General features: G+C 41.2%; 1 protein-coding gene across 1 annotated transcript in view; it reads left to right on the forward strand.

The window, feature by feature from the left end:
- Window positions 1–15,880, forward strand: part of LOC103003536 (aldehyde oxidase 2-like) — a 72,474-nt gene extending 56,594 nt beyond the window's left edge. The window contains 6 exon segments of the mRNA XM_057551349.1: window positions 333–446; window positions 3,317–3,383; window positions 3,494–3,682; window positions 5,854–5,917; window positions 5,920–6,020; window positions 15,827–15,880. Of these exon segments, the coding sequence (XP_057407332.1) occupies window positions 333–446; window positions 3,317–3,383; window positions 3,494–3,682; window positions 5,854–5,917; window positions 5,920–6,020; window positions 15,827–15,880 (589 nt within the window).
- The last annotated feature ends 3,715 nt before the right edge of the window (window positions 15,881–19,595 follow it).

Consider the following 19,595-nt stretch of genomic DNA (forward strand, 5'->3'; position numbering starts at 1 on the left):
TAAAAATCAATTGAGGTTTTCAACATGCAGATCTAAAAGTCAAACCTTAAACCCTCAAGATGCAGACACCCTGTGAGGTCTGGACCGGAACAGATTGTTGGCTTCTCTCTTTTTGGCATCCTAACTGCAGCACAAAGCATATCCTCTTTAAAAATGGAGGCAAGTGTTAGTGTTGCTGTAAGGAGCTAGACTGTAAATATGGGTAACTTAAAAGCAGTCGCAATGAACATCAATCAAATCAAATGCTGTCATTAAAACTTTGGTAAATTTAAAACAAATCAACATTGTTTGCGCCCCCCTCCCAAGCTAAAGGGCTTTATTTCTTCCATCAGGGGCTACAAGGCCTTCGTGGACTGGGAGAAAGGAAAAGGAGACCCTTTTTCCTACTATGTCTATGAAGCAGCCTGTTCCGAGATTGAAACTGACCGCCTGACAGGAGCTCACAAGGTAAGTCGTTTGACAGCTTTCCTCTTAGCAAGTAAAAACAACAGCAACAAAATTATGTTTACACTAATAGCCCAATTTCATTATGTAATACTTGTACAATAAGGACAAGATTCTTTCAATTCCATGGGAATGTCTAGAAATTCAGCTTTATCCTGAATTTCCACTCAAAAAGAAGTACAGAAGGAATTGCTCATGACAGCCTAAAATGCATTAAATTTTTTATTCCATTTCAGACAAAATTACTTTCCAAAGTTTTTTTTTTTTTCAAAAAATGGGTCTATTCCTAAAGGAAGGTCAAGTTATCTATCTGACTAGGTAATTTAGTAAATTGTCTTGAGTAAAAGTTTTGAAAGCACATAGCAATGTGATATCCTCCCAAAGTCAATTATCCCAAAGGTACTACTGGTCCTAAAGAAATAGACTGGGGGAGAGGGAAGGGCAGGTAATTAAAATAATTTTTGTGTTTACTATTTAATTGAGCATCCAAAAAAAAAAAACCCTTATTGGAGATAGGGAGTCATATTTAACCAAAAACTAATAACTTCCACCATAAAGGATAAACCCCAGGTACCATTCTAGAAACAGAGAGATTACAGAAACCTTAAATAGAATATAGTATAATCCAAAGTATAGGAAATTTACAGGATGGACCGATGACACATCTAAATTCCATACACTAATTATTCTAACATCACCTTGAACCATCTTGCCCCAAAACAGAAATGGTCAGTTCATGTAAAATTGGAAGGACTTTGCAAATACTGACCTATAAATTTTATCAAAATGTCTTTTATTGCGCCATTGTTGGTTAACTTTCCCACTGCTTAAATATTACATAAATAAGATAAAAATACAATAAATGAAGGGATATCTGGAGAGCAGCTGCCCTCACATTCCACTCGTTTATCCTTAGGACACATTAATGTTATGTCTCCATCTTCATTCTAGATCATTGTGAAGAAGTAAACTCATGAAATTAGGATCACAGATTACTCACATGATTATTTTAAAACTTGTGTTTCTGGATGTTTTTCACATCCTGGCACACATAGACAATGATAATATTTGCACAGCATACTGTTGCAAACAAGGAAGCCATGTTGGCAGGCGACCAGCCTGGGTGCCCTGCCCCAGGACCTCCGAAAGCCTGTGTCAGTATCTTGGCACCCCTGTAACCCATTTGAGGCTCTACACTAGGTGGGAAGCTGTTTTTAGAAATCAACTAGCTGTCTGATCCTCCACCTTAAAGGGGATGTTGCCAGATTTAGCAAATAAAAATATAGGACTCCCAGTTAAATTGGAATTCCAGATAAACAACAAACCATTTTCTGGTATAAATATGCTCCATGCACTATATGGGACATACTTATTTTATCTGGCAATTCCACCTGAGGGTCCTGGTAGAAATCCCGGAAGAAATGAACCTCATGGAGATCTTCCAGAATTTGGGGTGCCGGAAAAGTTAAGATTTGGTCTTCCCTGTGCCTTCCTTATTATGGCTTAAGGTTCAGTCATTTCAGTATCACTTTGGTCCCTTGAAATAGTTTATTCTTTGAAGAGGCAAAACTTATTTTTTTTCTTTAAAGGAATTCCTTTATTTTTATTTGTTATTTATTTATTTTTGGCTGTGGTGGGTCTTCGTTTCTGTGCAAGGGCTTTCTTTAGTTGCGGCGAGCGGGGGCCACTCTTCATTGCGGTGCGCGGGCCTCTCTTGTTGCGGAGCACAGGCTTCAGACGCGCAGGCTCAGTAATTGTGGCTCACGGGCCCAGCTGCTCCGCGGCATGTGGGATCTTCCCAGCCCAGGGCTCGAACCCGTGTCCCCTGCATTGGCAGGCAGATTCTCAACCACTGGGCCACCAGGGAAGCCCAAAACTTATTTTAAAGAGGAATCAGAGAAATAAAATGACAGGCCTTATTGCTGATGGCTATTTGTGGTTGTTGAACTAAACCATCTGAAGATTCAGCTAGTGCACAGCCATCTCTTTCCATTTTCCAATACCTATAATGCAACATACACCAGGTTTCAACATGGAAATAAGTTGAAAACTCACTCTGGGGTGTGTCTAATCTCGTGCCCTATCCAGGTTGAGAATGGACGAAGGCTGGTCTCAGTGCCCATAGTAGGTTGTCTGAGAGGCCAATGGTTGAATCAAAAGAGAATTTCCCATTCAAAGAGCTAGAAAGTAGGAGCCCAGGTGTTGGGCCTAAACAGTGAATGATGATGTTGGAACAAGCACCGGACGTTGGGGAGAAGGAAAGCCCAGAGATATTCCTGAGATAGACCACAGGCATATAGGGCTTTCTGTGGCTCCTTCGCAGCCTGCATGCACATGCCCAGTGACACAACAGAAGGGCCAGATTAGTGTGATTTTTCTCAGGGAAGGAAGTAAATTGGTCTCAACATTCGCCCTTAATACACCCAAGATCTTGCAAATCCCCAAATTCATACAAGCCACTGTGGCTACCTGATTTCCTCAATAAAACGGCAATAATACCACCTACAGTGAACCATTATGAGGACTAGATGAGCTCATGATTATATTAGAACAAATCCAGGCTGAGAATCAGATGAACAATCAGGCTCAATTATTTACTTAGAGACGCTCAAACACACCAACATGCCGTGGCTTTGGAGTCACTTGAGAGGAATCAAAACCATGAATGCAGAAGACCTTCTGGGGTCATTGACAGTCCTAGCACTAAATTTGAAGAGCTTAGCAGATGTCTTGTCACCTCTAATGTTGATGGGGTTCAATGCAGTACTAATTAACCAGCCCGAGTCCTGGAATAAATTGGGACCATTTGAATAAACATTAAAATAGTATTTTTAATTCAAGTTCTCATGGTCAGGTAATTTTAACTTTGGCCGAAAATCAGAACAGACATCGTTATGGATGCATGTTGCAGTCTAAATCCGGCCACTGATATTGGGCAGGTAGGTGCTGGCCCACCAAGATGGGTGCCGCTTCCTGAGAGCCATTGTGGGGTATGTAAAGGCCTTCTAAAAACCACACAATGTCACAGAGCTTGACATTTTCCCTTCAGATTGAAGGTTCATTTATTCAGGGAATGGGCCTTTATACCACTGAAGAGGTGAAATATTCCCCAGAAGGTGTCCTGTACTCTCGAGGCCCAGATGAGTACAGAATTCCAACCATGAGCGATGTCCCAGAGGAGTTTAATGTCTCCTTGTTGCCATCATCACAAACCCCACTAACCATCTATTCATCCAAGGTAAGCATCCAAACCTACTACTGCGCAATGTGATGGATCAGGTAGCTTGGTAAATGAGCGCAGGTGGACGAAATACAAGATAAAGGTCAACGGTTATCAGGACCCAATCCCGATAAACTGTTACAATTTGGAGATGAATCACCTAGAGAAAAGTGAGATTCAGAGAAGATAAATGATCTGCCCAATGGCAATCCTGGGATTTTATTTATTAATATTCTTTTTCACTGAAAACTCTAAAATTCAGCAAGAAGCTTTGATTTGATAGAATAACATTTTCACTTAAGACATTCTCACTTAAGAACCTGAAGACTGAAATATTAAATGGGATTGAAGGCACGATGCTACTGAAATCTTAGAAAGCAGCGGCAGCATGGACAGAATCCCGGACTGAGGGCTCAGAAGACCTGGATTCCTGCCCAGCTCTACCAATTCCCTATGATGTTAAGCAAACCACTCACCTCTGAGGAGCCCAGAGTCCTCAGTCATACTGAGAAATGGATCTAAATCAGCGTTTCTCAACTGGGGGAGGGGGGATATTTGGCTCCCACAGGGAACATCTAGCAAATGTCTGGAGACATTTCTGGTTGTCACAACTGGGGGAAAATATTACTACTAGTGGGTAGAGGCCAGGAATGCTGCTAAACGGCCTTCGATGCACCAGACAGTACCCAACAAGAAATTATCTGGCCCAAAATGTCAATACTGCCAGGAAACAGACACCAACCCTGAGTAATTGCTAAAGTAGTGAAATTGCGAATTAAAGGTCAGAATTTGTTTGCACTGCTGTATGCAGATTATGTGAAAACTACCCTTGGAGCAGAAACTTCATTTAGGTTTGAGATGCATTGTTAAATTTTTCTTTAAAATCCTTTGGGTGACTTCTTACTAGGGGTAGCAAATTGATAGCTTTTAATAAATGAGTTCACATATATCTGCTGGAATTTTACCATTTCCAAACTGGATCCCACTTTCAGCCCAGAAACTGCCTCTGGGCATATGGTAATGAGGGTGAAGGTATGGGGGTGGGGCACAAATTTGAAAGGAAAAACAATTAGCAGCACCTTTGGATCCTCTCTGGGTTGGAAATCACTCAAAAGGGAAAAGGCAAAAGGAAGCTCAGAGCCCAGCTTTCAGTTCGACGAGAGTAATAAGCAGGCCCTTGAGTCCCTGTGTTTGTGGCCAGTCACTTACAGGCAGGCATTCAGGAAAACCATGGGTTTGCAGGTGCCTTCATGGAGTGTACTGTGTAATAATAAGAGGAACCTACCAAGTACCAGGCACTGTGCTAGGTGCTTTTGCACTTCCTGAACCTCATGACACCCTGTAAAGTAGGTATCATTGCCTAAATTTCACTGATAAAGGAACAGGGGCTCAGAGAGGTGATCTCACCCAGAGAAACACAGGGAGTAAGGGCCAGGATACAGACTCCATCTCTCTAGCTCAGGGGTTGCAAATTGGGGGCCCACTGGTAGAATCTAGCCTGCAGTGTTTTCAAAGGTCAGGGAATCTTACATTAAAATACGAATTTCTAAATTCTCTTGAAAAATTGGATGTTCTGGTAATTTGGACTACATTCCTGAAAAACAACAATTAGCTAGAGCTGAAGGACAGCTGCCCCTTTAGACAGGCCACAGAGTTATCACTACTACACCACAATTCCCACTATTCCTTACTGTTCTTCATCTGCCCACATCATTCATTTACATGACCTTACTGTTCCTTACAGATGCTAAGCCTGCAACTCATCATCTGGTACCAAAGTGTGTACTCTTTCCTCTAGAGTACCTTGCCTCCGCTGACCCTGGAGTCATAATGCGGCTCATGAAGTTGTCCAGTTCAGTCCACTGAATGTGCTTTTTAAAATAGGGTATCGTCCCCTCACCCAACACACACACACACACACACACACACACACACACCCCTTTCCTATAGAACAAAGATTTAACCCACACAGGATTTTTGAAAAGGGAAGTTCAGGCAATACTAGGATTTTTGAGTACTCAAGCTTCATTCAGTCAGTAAGTCAGTCAACAAACAATTATTGGAAATTATTGTGTGCAAGACACTATGCTAGGAGTTGGGGTTACAATGGTGAAAAAGATCTGTCCCTCACCTACAGTGGCTTGTGGTTTAGTAATAGAAGCTTCTAAAACAAATGTGTTTTTTTGCAGCGTCTGGGAGTGTCTGGGATGTTCCTGGGGTCATCGGTGTTCTTCACCATCACTGACGCTGTGGCTCAGCACACAGAGAAGGAGACATAGCTGAGGACTTCACAGTGAAGAGCCCAGCGACCCCAGAATGGGTTCGAATGGCCTGTGCAGATAGGTTCACAGAGATGGTATGGAATTACTGTTTATTTTCCTAAAAGGTGATTTTTCTACTTCCTGCTCCTTAGACCACTCAGGTAAATTTAAAAGCTAATGTGTGTCTAATCAAATTATAAGAGCACATTATAAGATATAAGCTAATCAAAGTACAAGATGATAAAAATAAATCACACAAATAACTTTAGTACATGTCATAATTTTAACTTTATAAAAAGCATTTCCCCATCTGTTATGTAATTTGATCATCTGGGCAATCCTGTAGTAGGATAATTTATGGTGCCTCAAAAACTAATAGCTAAATGTGAAATAACTGACTGATTTCACAAAACTGTTCTAAGTATTCCCTCCCTCTACCTAATCTATCCAATTCTTCAACAAAAACAAACACAAAAAATAACCCAGATCATGGAGAAGTATTTGATAATGCCACTTTCCATGTTTCCTATACAAATATAGAGTACACACAGTCTGTCCTTCATTTAGGAAACATGTGATCTCATGACCCGCTGCTGCTTTTCTACTTCATTCCATTTCATGACAGTGCCTCCCAGCCCGGGGGCGAGGACTCAGGAGCCATCTGCTAGATACACATGCACACAGCAATGCCAACCTGCTGACCATGGCAGACACGCAGCGTTGGGTAGGTCACTGAGCCCACCCTGTGTGGATTTCTTCATAGCTTCTTAATATCAACAATAACAGTAGTTTGCATTGACTGAGCACTGCACTCAATATTTTACAGATTATCTCATTACTCATTCCTACAACTCTATCAGGTAACTATGATGATTTTCTTCATTTTACTATTGAGGAAACTAAGGTATAGTAATTTACCCAAGGTCAAGATTCAAGCCCAGACCGTCTGGCTCCAGTAGAAGTATATTGCCTCCTAGAGAGAAAAGAATTGATTCTCTACTTCTTAAAAGAAATGTGTTATTTTCATATCTATATTAAAAGAAGCCCAAATACTTAACTGACCTCTTCAAAACAGCCAGCCGTAGAGTGAAAGAATAAAGTGACCCAGGATTTAGGAATATTGCTTAAAGGAATACGTCATAATTACTCATTTCCTTCCCCTACATGATCCAGTCCTCTTCCCATCTCCAGATCTGACTCAACATTTCTTGGACTCCAATAATACTGACCACCCAGGATTTTTCTCTGTCCCCTCAGGCTGACGCTCAGCTGATTGCACTGACCACAGAAAGGATTCCAATCACCTGCCTTGGGCCAGTCCCTCCTCAGATGGCCAAGACCAGGGAATCAGCCCTCCTCCACTCCGGAGCTCCTTCTCTGGGCTGATTTTGGCCTGGAGAGCCATGTCTGCCTATTCCCAGCAGCACCAGTGACATGGTAACTGCAGAATCATGTGATCTTCACCCCAAAAGCACAAGCACTTCTGACCTTTAAACAAAAGTTCTTGATTGTCTTTGACAGTAATAAATATCCTTTTCTGGAATGGGGCAGGTTAGGGAACCCAAAAAAACACCACACAACAGAAAGATACTTCTAATCTTCCTTTCTTGCCTGGGCTCAACATTTTCAGTCCTCAATTGTCCCTGTTTTCAGAAAATTAATTCCTTTGTTTCCAAGATTTCAGGCCATTTTTCATAGTCCAACGGTCTGGCAAATTCACTCTGTCACATGCAACGGTAAGAAGTGAATCGCTTTGATTTCATTCACTGTTTGAAACTCAGCCTATCGGCTACCTGGTCCATGTAATGAGGCCATATTTTCTCCCCAGTCTGATGGTTTCTTGATAAGATTAATTAAATGTCTTCATGGATATAAATCATCTACTAATTTGTACACCCACCAATCAAATGCTCAGAGTCAATGTGAGAGTAATCTACCATTTTCTAAAATACTCATAAATGGATGCATGGCCTCTAAATATCACCTCTTATGTTATAATCTATATTTCATATTATAAACCTCATTTTTGTAACAAGTATTTTTTATCTTCATAAAAGTCACACATGTCCATTATGGAAAAATTAGAAAATGCTGAAAAGAATAAGATGAAAATTAAAATCACCCATAATCCCACTCACCAGAAATAGCCATAACCATTTTTGGTGATATATATATACACATACATACACACACACACACACACATGCACATAAACACATTTTTAACCATATTTTAATTCTTATAGGTTTATATGTACAAAATATCTTATTTATGTATTCATTTTACAAAATTGGGATATCTCTGACATAAATGTTTAAAAAGATTTGAACAGTTTAATTGGGAGTTACTCAGTTGAGCCTTCATCCACAGGAAGTCTGGATTGAGAAGATTATTTTCCCATGCAATATCACTCAAAAATATAGTTGCTTAAACCCAAAAAGAAAATACCTGGCCAAAGTTGTTTATCCCCAAAACTCATAATCTTTATTTATAGCCACTGGAATAAGTTTTGGAGGCAAGAGCAGGGCAGAAGTTTTAACTTCTTAATAAGAAGCCTCTTGTTATTAAGGCTACTTAGAACATGTTGAGAAAGACCATTTATCTTTCATTCTCATCCTGACCCACAATATTCCTAGCCATTCCACTGACCTCACATATATTTGAATCAATGAGAATATAGGCTTCTTCAAATCCTTGAGAAGACTTCAGTGAGCCAAGCGTTTCTCTGTTCTGGCCTGCAGATCCCCTCCCCTCAGCTGTACACCAACAGAGGAGAGGACAGCCAGAAGCCAGCTTTGAGTGGGGCCTCCCAAGAGAGACAAAGAGGAGGAAGTCCTGACTCTTAGTTTAACAGAGAGAACCAGAAATACACAAAACATAGATTCTTCTGCCACTTCCTGTCACAGGAAATGTCAATACTCCTTCATCCATATAGTAACACAAACCAGAAACCTTGGACTTGGCCTGACATTTCTCTCCCTCATACTCAGTAGCTAGTCCTTCACCATGCCCCTAACAATCTTTTCCACCAGTCTATTTCCTCCATTTCTAACCACTATGTCACTCATTCATTAAACAAACATTTGCTGAGTATCTAATAGGTGCCAGGAATTGATCTGGGTGCTGGGAATACAGCAGTGAATGAAACAGAGAGTGATCTCTACCTTCAAGAAGCTTATTTTCTAGAGACTCTAAGTCCAACTACCATCTCTCTAGCCTGGGTCAAAGCAGCCTCCTAACTGGTCTCCTTACACCCACTGCAACGTGGTGTGACAAATATGATCATGTCACTCTAGCATGTACACAGGCGAAAAGGTTCCCATTGATCTTAGGATAAAGATAAACCTGTTTACATCCCTCTGCCAAACCTATAAACCTGCGAAGTCCAGCATGGCCGGCCCCCACCCACTTCTCCAGCCACACGGGGTTCCCTACCCCACCTTGTCTCTCCACATTCGTTACATTTGCTTTCTGTCTGTTCCTCATGTCAAGGACAGAGGCCTCCACCAGCTCTTCCCACTGCGTGGAACCATTTTCTTGTTCTTCCTCACCTGGCTAACCCCCTACTCACCTTTCATATCTTAATCAAATTTCATATCTTCAATCAAATTCATATCTTAATCAAATCAAATTAAATGATACTTTCCTTCTCGCATAGTTTGAGGTACGAAGAGTATAGTGGTGAACTAGACTCAAAGGCGCCTTCTCTCTAGTTGTTTATGGTATAGCAGAGGGGGAAGACAAACAATCACTGTAAATTATAAGCGCTTGCCTAACTGTGGGTTATCCCTGTGTGTCAATAGAACAAACTGTTCTAACTTAACCTTTTCTTACAGTCAAAGGGGTATGAGAGGTGGCCCCAGCTTTGATCATTTATCATGCAATTATTCATTCATCTAGCATACTTATTCAGCCCTTTCCATGTACCAGGCACTGCTGGTAACTAAAAAAATAGTGAGATAGTCAATCTCTGCCATATGGAACCTACATTCTGTTGGGGAAACCAGACAGTAAACAAATAAAGAAACACACAATTTCAGGTGGTGATAAATACTGTGAAGCAAAATAGAAGAGTAGGGGGCTAGCTTGTGATAGATTATTTTAGATTATTAGAGAAGTTTTCTCTGGAGTATTTACATTTGAGCCGAGGCCTGTATGAAGCGGGGGAGCAAGCGTAAAGCTGGTAATGGTGTGTTCCAGGCAGAGAACAGCTAGTGCAAAGGCCCTGTGGCAGTTTCAATGGATTCAAAGTAGCCTGGGACTAAGTAGTCCTCAAAAATGGCCTTCTTCGTAAGTTTCTGATCTTGACTCCCTGGTGGAAAAAAACTTGTAACTGAAAGGCTGCAGTTGTTCTCCGTGGCAGAGAGATAAATGAAGTAGAAATATGTGGTCAAGCAACTTTATCTTCACATCATCAGGGTGAAACCCGGATAGTCCTTATCCAATCAGCAGTTTCCTGGCAACTAGCCCCTATCACAGTGCAGGTCTACTGCTTCAGATCTTTCGAAACTACAGTTCATTCACACAACAGGCCTCCTGAAATTGTTATAGCCTGGCTCTTGACACAGACCAGTTTCTTTAAAGCACCTTGGAGCAAATCTGAGCCTGTAGCATTTACATTTGGTCGAACTCCAATGTGGTTTTTTAGTTGAGATATATAATGCTTCACACTGGCATACAATATTGTACTATGAAAAAAAATTTTTTTTTGAGAAATATAGATACTAACACTATTTGTATTTGGCCTTTGAATACTTTTGTCAAAAGAATTTGTTCTGACAAGTAAGAAGGTGAGACGGTCAGGTCTGTGTACTAGAACATGAGCAATGGAAAATCCCAAACCTCCTCTTATAACAAGCTTCTTATAATCATAAGGTAAATAAAAACCAGCATATAGCTACTTCTTAAACAGAAATCAGGGTCAGACGTTCAGTATTTTTCCTTTGGAATTAAGTAAAATAATGCATGTAAAAATACTGTGTAAATACAAGTCACCATGTAAATATTACAGTTAAGATCTCCACCTAATACCTATAACTGTTAATGACGTTTTTCAAAATATGCCTCTCCCAAAGGCTTAAAAAGAGTTTTCCACATAAATCAAGTTGAACTGCTGAGGGCAGAAGAAACAGCCCTTAAGATTTAGCAGCCTCTTTTTCACGGGTAATTGACTTTAAGCATCAAGGAAAAGCAGACATATGTAAGAAGGCTGGAGCATTTTTGTTATAAAAATTTCTGCGGTTTGAATAATCATATCAAAAGTTGTTTGTTTTTTTTTTACCAGTGTGGCTTTGGTAACCTTGATCAGAGTTGTTGATTTTTGCTCTAATCCCTTTCTTAGGTGGTTAACTCTTAGTCGGAACAGTGTTGCTGGTGATAGTTTCTGCTCTGAGCCCAACAGAGCAGCCTGGCTTAAACAGATACCACAAGAAATATCATTTCTATACAAAATTTCCTTTTTGGTGATGGGAGAAAGAAAAATGTATTTACTGGAAAATGTATTTTGTGTAGTCATTTAAAATTCCACAAGAATAAAAATGAAATTTCCTTTAAAGGTATACAGAAAATGCCTAATTAACACTTTCAAATTAGGACCTTCCTTAGAAACAAGGATTTCATTTTTTAAAAAATCTTTAGGATTCAGAGACATGAAGGGTTCCACAACCTTAAAAATTAGAAAAATACTGCTTTGGAGAACTTGTCCTGCCCTGTTATTCTATAACGTTGGCGAGTGTCTTGTTTCTAAAGACATTTACCTTCCCCACTTTGAAAACCTAAAACCTACCAATGGGGAGAGGGCCTGGGGGAGGGGCATTAAGATTAAGAGACACAAACTACTATGTATAAAATAAATAAGCAACAAGAATATATTATACGGTACAGGGAAATATAGCCACTATTTTGTAATAACCTTAAATGGAGTATAATCTATAAAAATATTGAGTCACTATGTTGTACACCTGAAACTAATAAAACATTGTAAATCAATTTATACTTCAATTTAAAAAAAAAACTAAAAAAAAGGAAAACCCTAAAACAGCCTCCTTCCACCTGCTCTCCTCCCTCTACATCACTAGCACCCATGTCTCATTTTCCCTCCCTGCCTCTTTTGCATTTCTAGGTACACAGACTCTGAGAGCTGGCAGCATTCAAAGTGCCACCTGTTCAGTGCAGTAAAGGAAGCCCTTCCTGCCAGATGAAAGAGGAAAGGCATGTGAACATTTCCTGTGCTGTGGCCAGCCTGCTTTACCTGCACTGTCCTTGGCTGGTTTGACCCCAAACACTAGTCCCCAACCCCATATCCTATGCATACACAGCCTTGCATTTCTCCGGGCAGGGGGAGGTGTCCTGACAGTCCTACAAGCCTGCATCCTTTTTCCTTACGGTTTTGGAACCTACCCCGATAACGTGTAGAAACACGCAGTCTCCAGCCTGTTCTGCTGAAAGCTGAGCCACAGACAATTGGCAGGGCCTTAAAGCAGCACAAACATACCTCAGTCACATGGATTCTGTGAGATGGAGCACAGACTCAGGAGACTCAGAGCGGAGGCTGCCGCAGCGCCTTCCTCAGAACACCGAGCCTGTGGTCCTGCTCCCATGAGATGCACACACACTCAGACGGGTGGGACACACATGCACACACACCTACATACACCCACATGCACACACACTCAGACAGGTGTGCATTCGCCCATTCTTCACCACATCCTCCTCCTCCCTACCTCTCACGCTGTCTTGGAAGAGGTTTTGTTGTGAAACTGGTTTCACGTTGAACATGCTTATTCCAGGATGCAATATGTGGTGACAGCTCACACAGTGACCTTTCTTACTACTGAAGGGGATTATCTGATACTGTTAGTGAATGTGTATATATATATATATTTTTTTAATATTTATTTATTTATTTATTTATTTGTATTTGGTTGTGCTGGGTCTTAGTTGCAGTAGGCGGACTCCTTACTTGTGGCATGCATGTGGGATCTAGTTCCCTGAACAGGAATCGAACCCAGGCCGCCTGCCTTGGGAGCTCGGAGTCTTAACCACTGCGCCACCAGGGAAGTCCCAGCGAATGTATATTTTTGCATCTAAAAATTCTCCTACCTGGTCTCTGGAAGGTTACTCCTTTAGTCTGGTAAAGCTGGAGGCATCCTGGAATAAACATATTTAATGTGGAACCAGGGAGGGAATAAGTGATGCGGAATGGGAAAAAGGAAAAAGGTAGCCATCTTATCAGGTCAGGGAAAGGAGTTATGACACACTTTTTCAGCTTTGTGATTAAGACATGGCCCTGGAGCCAAAGGGACCTGGGTTGCAATCCCAGCCCTACCTTTGATGATTTATTTAACCTCTCTGATCATTTAGTTTCTTTATAAAATGAGGGGAGACGTTTGTGGAGAGAATAATTCTAGTTTCTTTACAGCATTGTTATAAGGTTTGAATAAGAACCATGAAAAGCATTTAGCAGTTGTCACACATAGTAAATGGTCAATATACATTGATGATGATGATGATTGAGTCAGAAGTCCCCAAGGCTATCTTCAGTTTCGATGTTTCAATGATGGACTCACAGAACTCAGAAAGCTGTTATATTCATGGTGATGGCTTATTACAGTGAAAGGATACAGATTAACATCAGCAAAGGCAAAGGCACATAGGGCAAAGTCCAGGAGAGACCAGGTGAGGCTTCCAGTTGTCTTCTTCCAGTGGAGTCACACAGATAGCACCTACTTTTCCCAGCAACAATGTGGGAGAAGATACACAAAGTATTGCCAGCCAGGGAAGCTCAGCTGAGCCTTGGTGTCCAGGAGTTTTATTAGGGATCAGTCACATAGACAGAGGTCACCTGCATAGCTGACCTTAGTCATTCAGTGTCCAGGCCTTCCAGAGGTCAAGTGATATCACATGGCCCAAGGCCTCAGGTAAACAAAGACACTCCCATAAGGCAGGATATTTTGAGGGCTGAGGTGTTATCTCCCATGAGCTGGTCAAGGGCTAACCCTTTCTTAGGAATGTGCAGAGTTGGGACAATGGAGCCTCCTGAATTCATCCTTTACTGCACAATGAGGGTGATTAACAATCCTGGATTGATGACACTAGGCCTTGAAACCAGTGAGACTGGGCAGAGATGTATCTCAGAAGATTTAACTAAAAGTGGAATCAGTCTTGACAGCCATAGTGATATATTGCCTTAATCATAGCTATCAAGAACCAACCAGGATGAGACTTTCCTAGTGGCGCAGCAGTTAAGAATCCGCCTGCCAATGCAGGGGACACAGGTTCGATCCCTGGTCAAGGAAGATCCCACATGCCGCAGAGCAACCCTGAGCAAGCCCATGCGCCACAACTACTGAGCCTGTGCTCTGAGAGCCCGCGAGCCAGAACTACTGAGCCCGCATGCCACAACTACTGAAGCCTGCGCACCTAGAGCCTGTGCTCTGCAACAAGAGAAGCCACCGCAATGAGAAGCCCACGCACTACAATGAAGAGTAGCCCCCGCTCGCTGCAACTAGAGAGAAATCCCACACGCAGCAACAAAGACCCAACGCAGCCAAAAATAAATAAATAAATTTACATACATACATACATATATATATATATATATATATATATATTTTTTTTTTTTTTTAAAAAAAAGGAACCAACCAGGGAGAAAGAGGAGGAAGGAGGAAGGGAATGATGGCCCCAAACAAGGGAGAAGTTAAAGGGAACATCAGCCAGGGCCAGTGAAGAGCAGTTTAAGTCCCAGAGCTGGGATCCTTGAGAAAAAAGGAAAGTTGTGTCCTCACTCAAGGAGCTAGGGAGTGGATGAGACCCAAGAAGGCTGGGGTAGCTAGAGAATAAGTATTGATCTGAATCCCAAAGTAGAAGGGTACCCCAGGAAACCAGGTCTAGTGAGAAGAATAGGAAGCAGGTTTTAGAAGAGACTAAAAATTGCCATCACCTTTAGCAGAAGAGTTGACCTGAATCTACCTCAGATGAGACTGAGGAGCTTTGTCCTGCATCCAGCCCAGCCCAGGTGGAACAGGCTGATTCTCAATAAAGATAGCCAAGTAACTCCCAACGAAGCAGTTAGGTAGAGAATAAGGGAAGTCCCTTTGAGGAGGGCAAACTAGCCCTCCATTTACGTTTCAATACAGATTAAGAGCAAACAGTAAGAATAAAACTTGTAAAGGTATCCTGGGGGTCAGGCTGTGTTTTTATTTGTGTTTGTTGTCGTCTTGTTGTATTTTTGTGAAATAAATATCAGGAGACAAGCTTTCCGGAATCTTCATAACTTTTCATTATTTATGGGAAGTTTTTTTTATGTTTTTAACACCTTGTGTAACTAAAAGTCAACTCTGCAAGCAAAAAACATGACAGCAGCGGAGGCGGGGAATGTACCTCCTGCTTGTTCTGCTTTTCGGCCAAACCTAAGAGGGAGAATTCCCAGCAGAGACAGGAGCTGAGGACCACAAGGAAGATTTATTTGTGTGTACCACACAAATCAGTTGGCTAAATGTGTAGACAGGGCTGTTCTCGGATCACTGCGAAGGAGTCTGGGTCTAAAGGCTCCAAGCAACACTCAGCCTAACCACATTCCCCTTCCTGTTCTCCTCCCCCAAACGTTTTCATAGGATTTATAATTCTCTTTGGGATTCACATCTGAGAAGCAGAGAAGATAGGTAACGAATCCAAGTGCGCTCTTAATTAGCAACATTACCGGTAGCAGAGATGGCAACACTGACCCACTGTCTTTTCAGAGTTGTCACTTGAAAGGAGTGGTACAGTCCCGTTCCCCAGGAAAATCCTGCCGCCTCCCATCAGAAAAATTTTTCAAAACCTACAGATTTGATATCATTTTCCTGGTGAAATATTGCAATCGTATTACAATATTAAGTATTTAATTTGCTTTCTTTCTTAGATCCCAAGAAACGATCCTAAGACATTTAAACCCTGGTCTATCCCTATAGCATAACACTGCAGTCATTTCCTAAAAGGTAAGATCAATAAGCTGAAAGATTATTACTCAAAATGACAAGATCAGCTAATCCAGTGGCTTTCAAGCTGTGCTCTGTGGAATCTTAGGATTGCACAAGTGTGTAAATCAAGTTTCCTTTTCAAATCTTATCCAACATTTCAATCCTTCAGCACTAAATGTGAATGGCTTTGGATGCTGACAAAGGAAAGTCAGGGTGTTTTGCCCAACATTCAGTTTTTCTTTTTATTTTAAAATAAAATTTTAAATGGAAATGCTGTGGATTAAGATATTTTAAAGATCCTACTCCCTGATTCTTTCGAGAGTCACTTACAACTTGAGTGCAAAACATCAAATTAAAATCTATTGATTACTGCACTTGTAATTAACCAGTGCTATTTGGAAGAGTTGTCTATTTGTATTCATTGAGTTCAACTGCTACAATTTTGTACTGCTGCTTAGCACAAAATACAAAGCACTGAGGACTTTGGAGAGTGGCCACCAAAACCACCTGGGAAATATATGCTGATAAAAAGGAACAAGTATTTTCCTTGTTAGAAAATTAAACTTCTGCTTTTCTGCACACTTAATAGGCAACATTAGAAAAACTGAAAGCAAAAGAGAACAACATTATAGATTCAAAGAAAACAAAGTTTTTTCATCAAACGCTAATTTTCCAATTAAATGTCTAAAACAACCCACAAGTTGTGGGCTAACATATGTATGTTTAATTCCATTGTGCTTTGTCAGATGAGAACTTGCATTGATAGTTTTGCTAAATCAGACTAAATAAATGAGACTTTTGTTTCTCCTCTCACAATACCAACCACAAAAATCAAAATAGGCAACGTTTAAAATTTTGTTTTAAATTATTATAAAATAGTAATTTAACAACATACACCCAGGTATGGATGTGATGGCGAGTCCACTCTAATTCCTACATAAAGCAAGGTATATAAAGTGCATAGTATTATGCCTGACACTAGTACTCAATAAAGGACAGCTACACACACACACACACACACACACACACATACACACACTCAGATGTGCTAAATGCCATATTTTAACAAATCGGAGACCACTAATGAATGAACAGGTTGTTGAGTTTTTGTACAGACTTTAAAATAAAGACCATCCTCAGATTGCAAGACAAATATAAAAAAAAAAATGAAATGAAACAAACCCCCCCCCAAAAAAAACCTCTTGCCACTTTACCACTTACAACTATTTCTATGTGTCAGAATTTTCTCCGTGCTATGCAATTAAAACAAAATGCAGGGCTTCCCTGGTGGCGCAGTGGTTGAGAATCTGCCTGCTAATGCAGGGGACACGGGTTCAAGCCCTGGTCTGGGAAGATCCCACGTGCCGCGGAGCAACTGGGCCCGTGAGCCACAATTACTGAGCCTGCGCATCTGGAGCCTGTGCTCCGCAACAAGAGAGGCCACGACAGTGAGAGGCCCGCGCACCGTGATGAGGAGTGGCCCCCGCTTGCCGCAACTGGAGAAAGCCCTCGCACATAAACGAAGACCCAACACAGCCATAAATATATAAATAAATTTTAAAAAAAAATTTTTTTAATGCAAATAGAAATTGCATTCTGAGTCTTTAACTGTCATCCTTTACCTGCAATTTCCAATTTTTGCACTCTTCAAAGTAGCATAACTTCCTTATGTATTTGCTTTATAAGCTAGTGTTAAACATTGCCCTTATTAAATTTATTCCACACTAAAATCATATGTTTGTTGTTCCCCATAACATTTTAAACCTCTGCTAAAAAAGTGTAAAAACCTCTGATCTCATTTTATATGATCTCTCTGATTCTTATTTTATAAATGAAGACATGGAAGGCAAGGGAGAATAAGTAACTACCTAAATGTACTTATTCAAATCTGTAAAGCTTGCAATCCATTTTTTCAACTATTTATTGTTCTCACACACAAAAGTTTAGAGATTTGTACACTTTTATAATTATCTTTTCCTTTTTTCCCAGGCGTTTCAGTTTTTCACAAGTGAAAAGATGGCTTGTTAATCCTAACTAGACTCCAAACTGATATTCTTACATTGTGGAGAGGAAAGAAAATGACACAAAATCCAGAAACATTATTCAGGTCTGATTATATTAACAAAATGAATCGTTATCTACAAATTTACAAATTACTTACTTAGACTTTCTAGCCTAGAGGCCACCAAATACTGTGATAGTCACAGCATGGAATGTAATGCTGATTTATTTCTGAAGATATCATGTAAATATTGCTGTGAAAGCAAAATTTTCCTTTGTGTATCCATCCAATCTAACTGAACTAGGAATACAGGTTACAATCCTAGAATGAAAGATACTTCTCAGTAGATGAACATGTGATTACTTTTCCCAGGGCTGTGTTTGATTCAGTGGCCACAAGTAAGGACATGACAACAGTTCTAAAGGTTTTGTATTGTTTTGTTTTTACTGTGGAGTAGCTGTGGGTCTGTGTATTGTTTTTTGTTTTTGTTTTTTTTTTTATAAATTTATTTATTTATTTATATTTATTTTTGGCTGTGTTGGGTCTCCGTTTCTGTGCGAGGGCTCTCTCCAGTTGCGGCAAGTGGGGACCACTCTTCATCGCGGTGCGCGGGCCTCTCACCACCGCGGCCTCTCCCGTTGCAGAGCACAGGCTCCAGACACGCAGGCTCAGCAGTTGTGGCTCACGGGCTTAGTCGCTCCGCGGCATGTGGGATCCTCCCAGACCAGGGCTCGAACCCGCGTCCCCTGCATTGGCAGGCAGATTCCCAACCACTGCGCCACCAGGGAAGCCCTATTGTTTTGTTTTTACTGTGGAGTAGCTATGGGTCTGTGCATTGCATCTCACAGCAAAGGAGTATTTTCCTCATGTAGGTCAGCTATTCAACTGGTTAACATTCTTTTGGAATTTGGAGGGGAAAAGCAATGTAAAAACGTTTTAATAACATTATCACAAAACATTTTATTTTTTTTTTGTTTTTTTTTTTTTTTGTGCTAGGGCTTTCTCCAGTTGTGGCAAGTGGGGGCCACTCTTCATCGCGGTGCGCGGGCCTCTCACTATTGTGGCCTCTCTTGTTGCGGAGCACAGGCTCCAGACGCGCAGGCTCAGTAGTTGTGGCTCACGGGCCTAGTTGCTCCGCGGCATGTGGGATCTTCCCAAACCAGGGCTCGAACCCGTGTTTCCTGCATTAGCAGGCAGATTCTCAACCACTGCGCCACCAGGAAGCCCCCAACATTTTATTTTTTAAAATTTGTTTATGAAAAACATACAATCTGGTATCAGTTTCATAAATACATAATTGCTCATTTTCCCACATACTGAAGTGGGTAACATGGAGCAAAAGAATTCTAAATTGTAATCACCTTTGTGTTGTAGTTAAAACATGCAGGTTTGGGACTTCCCTGGTGGCGCAGTGGTTAAGAATCTGCCTGCCAATGCAGGGGACACGGGTTCGAGCCCTGGTCCAGGAAGATCCCACGTGCCGCGGAGCAACTAAGCCCGTGAGCCACAGCTACTGAGCCTGCGCTCTAGAGCCCGTGAGCCACACCTACTGAAGCCTGCGTGCTACAACTACTGAAGCCCATGTGCCACAACTACTGAAGCCTGCTCTCCTAGAGCCCGTGCTCCGCAACAAGAGAAGCCTCCGCAATGAGAAGCATGTGCACCGCAACCAAGAGTAGCCCCGCTCGCTGCAACTAGAGAAAGCCCGC

This window comes from Balaenoptera acutorostrata, chromosome 8 (genome assembly GCF_949987535.1).
Source record: "Balaenoptera acutorostrata chromosome 8, mBalAcu1.1, whole genome shotgun sequence".
Lineage (NCBI taxonomy): Eukaryota > Metazoa > Chordata > Mammalia > Artiodactyla > Balaenopteridae > Balaenoptera > Balaenoptera acutorostrata.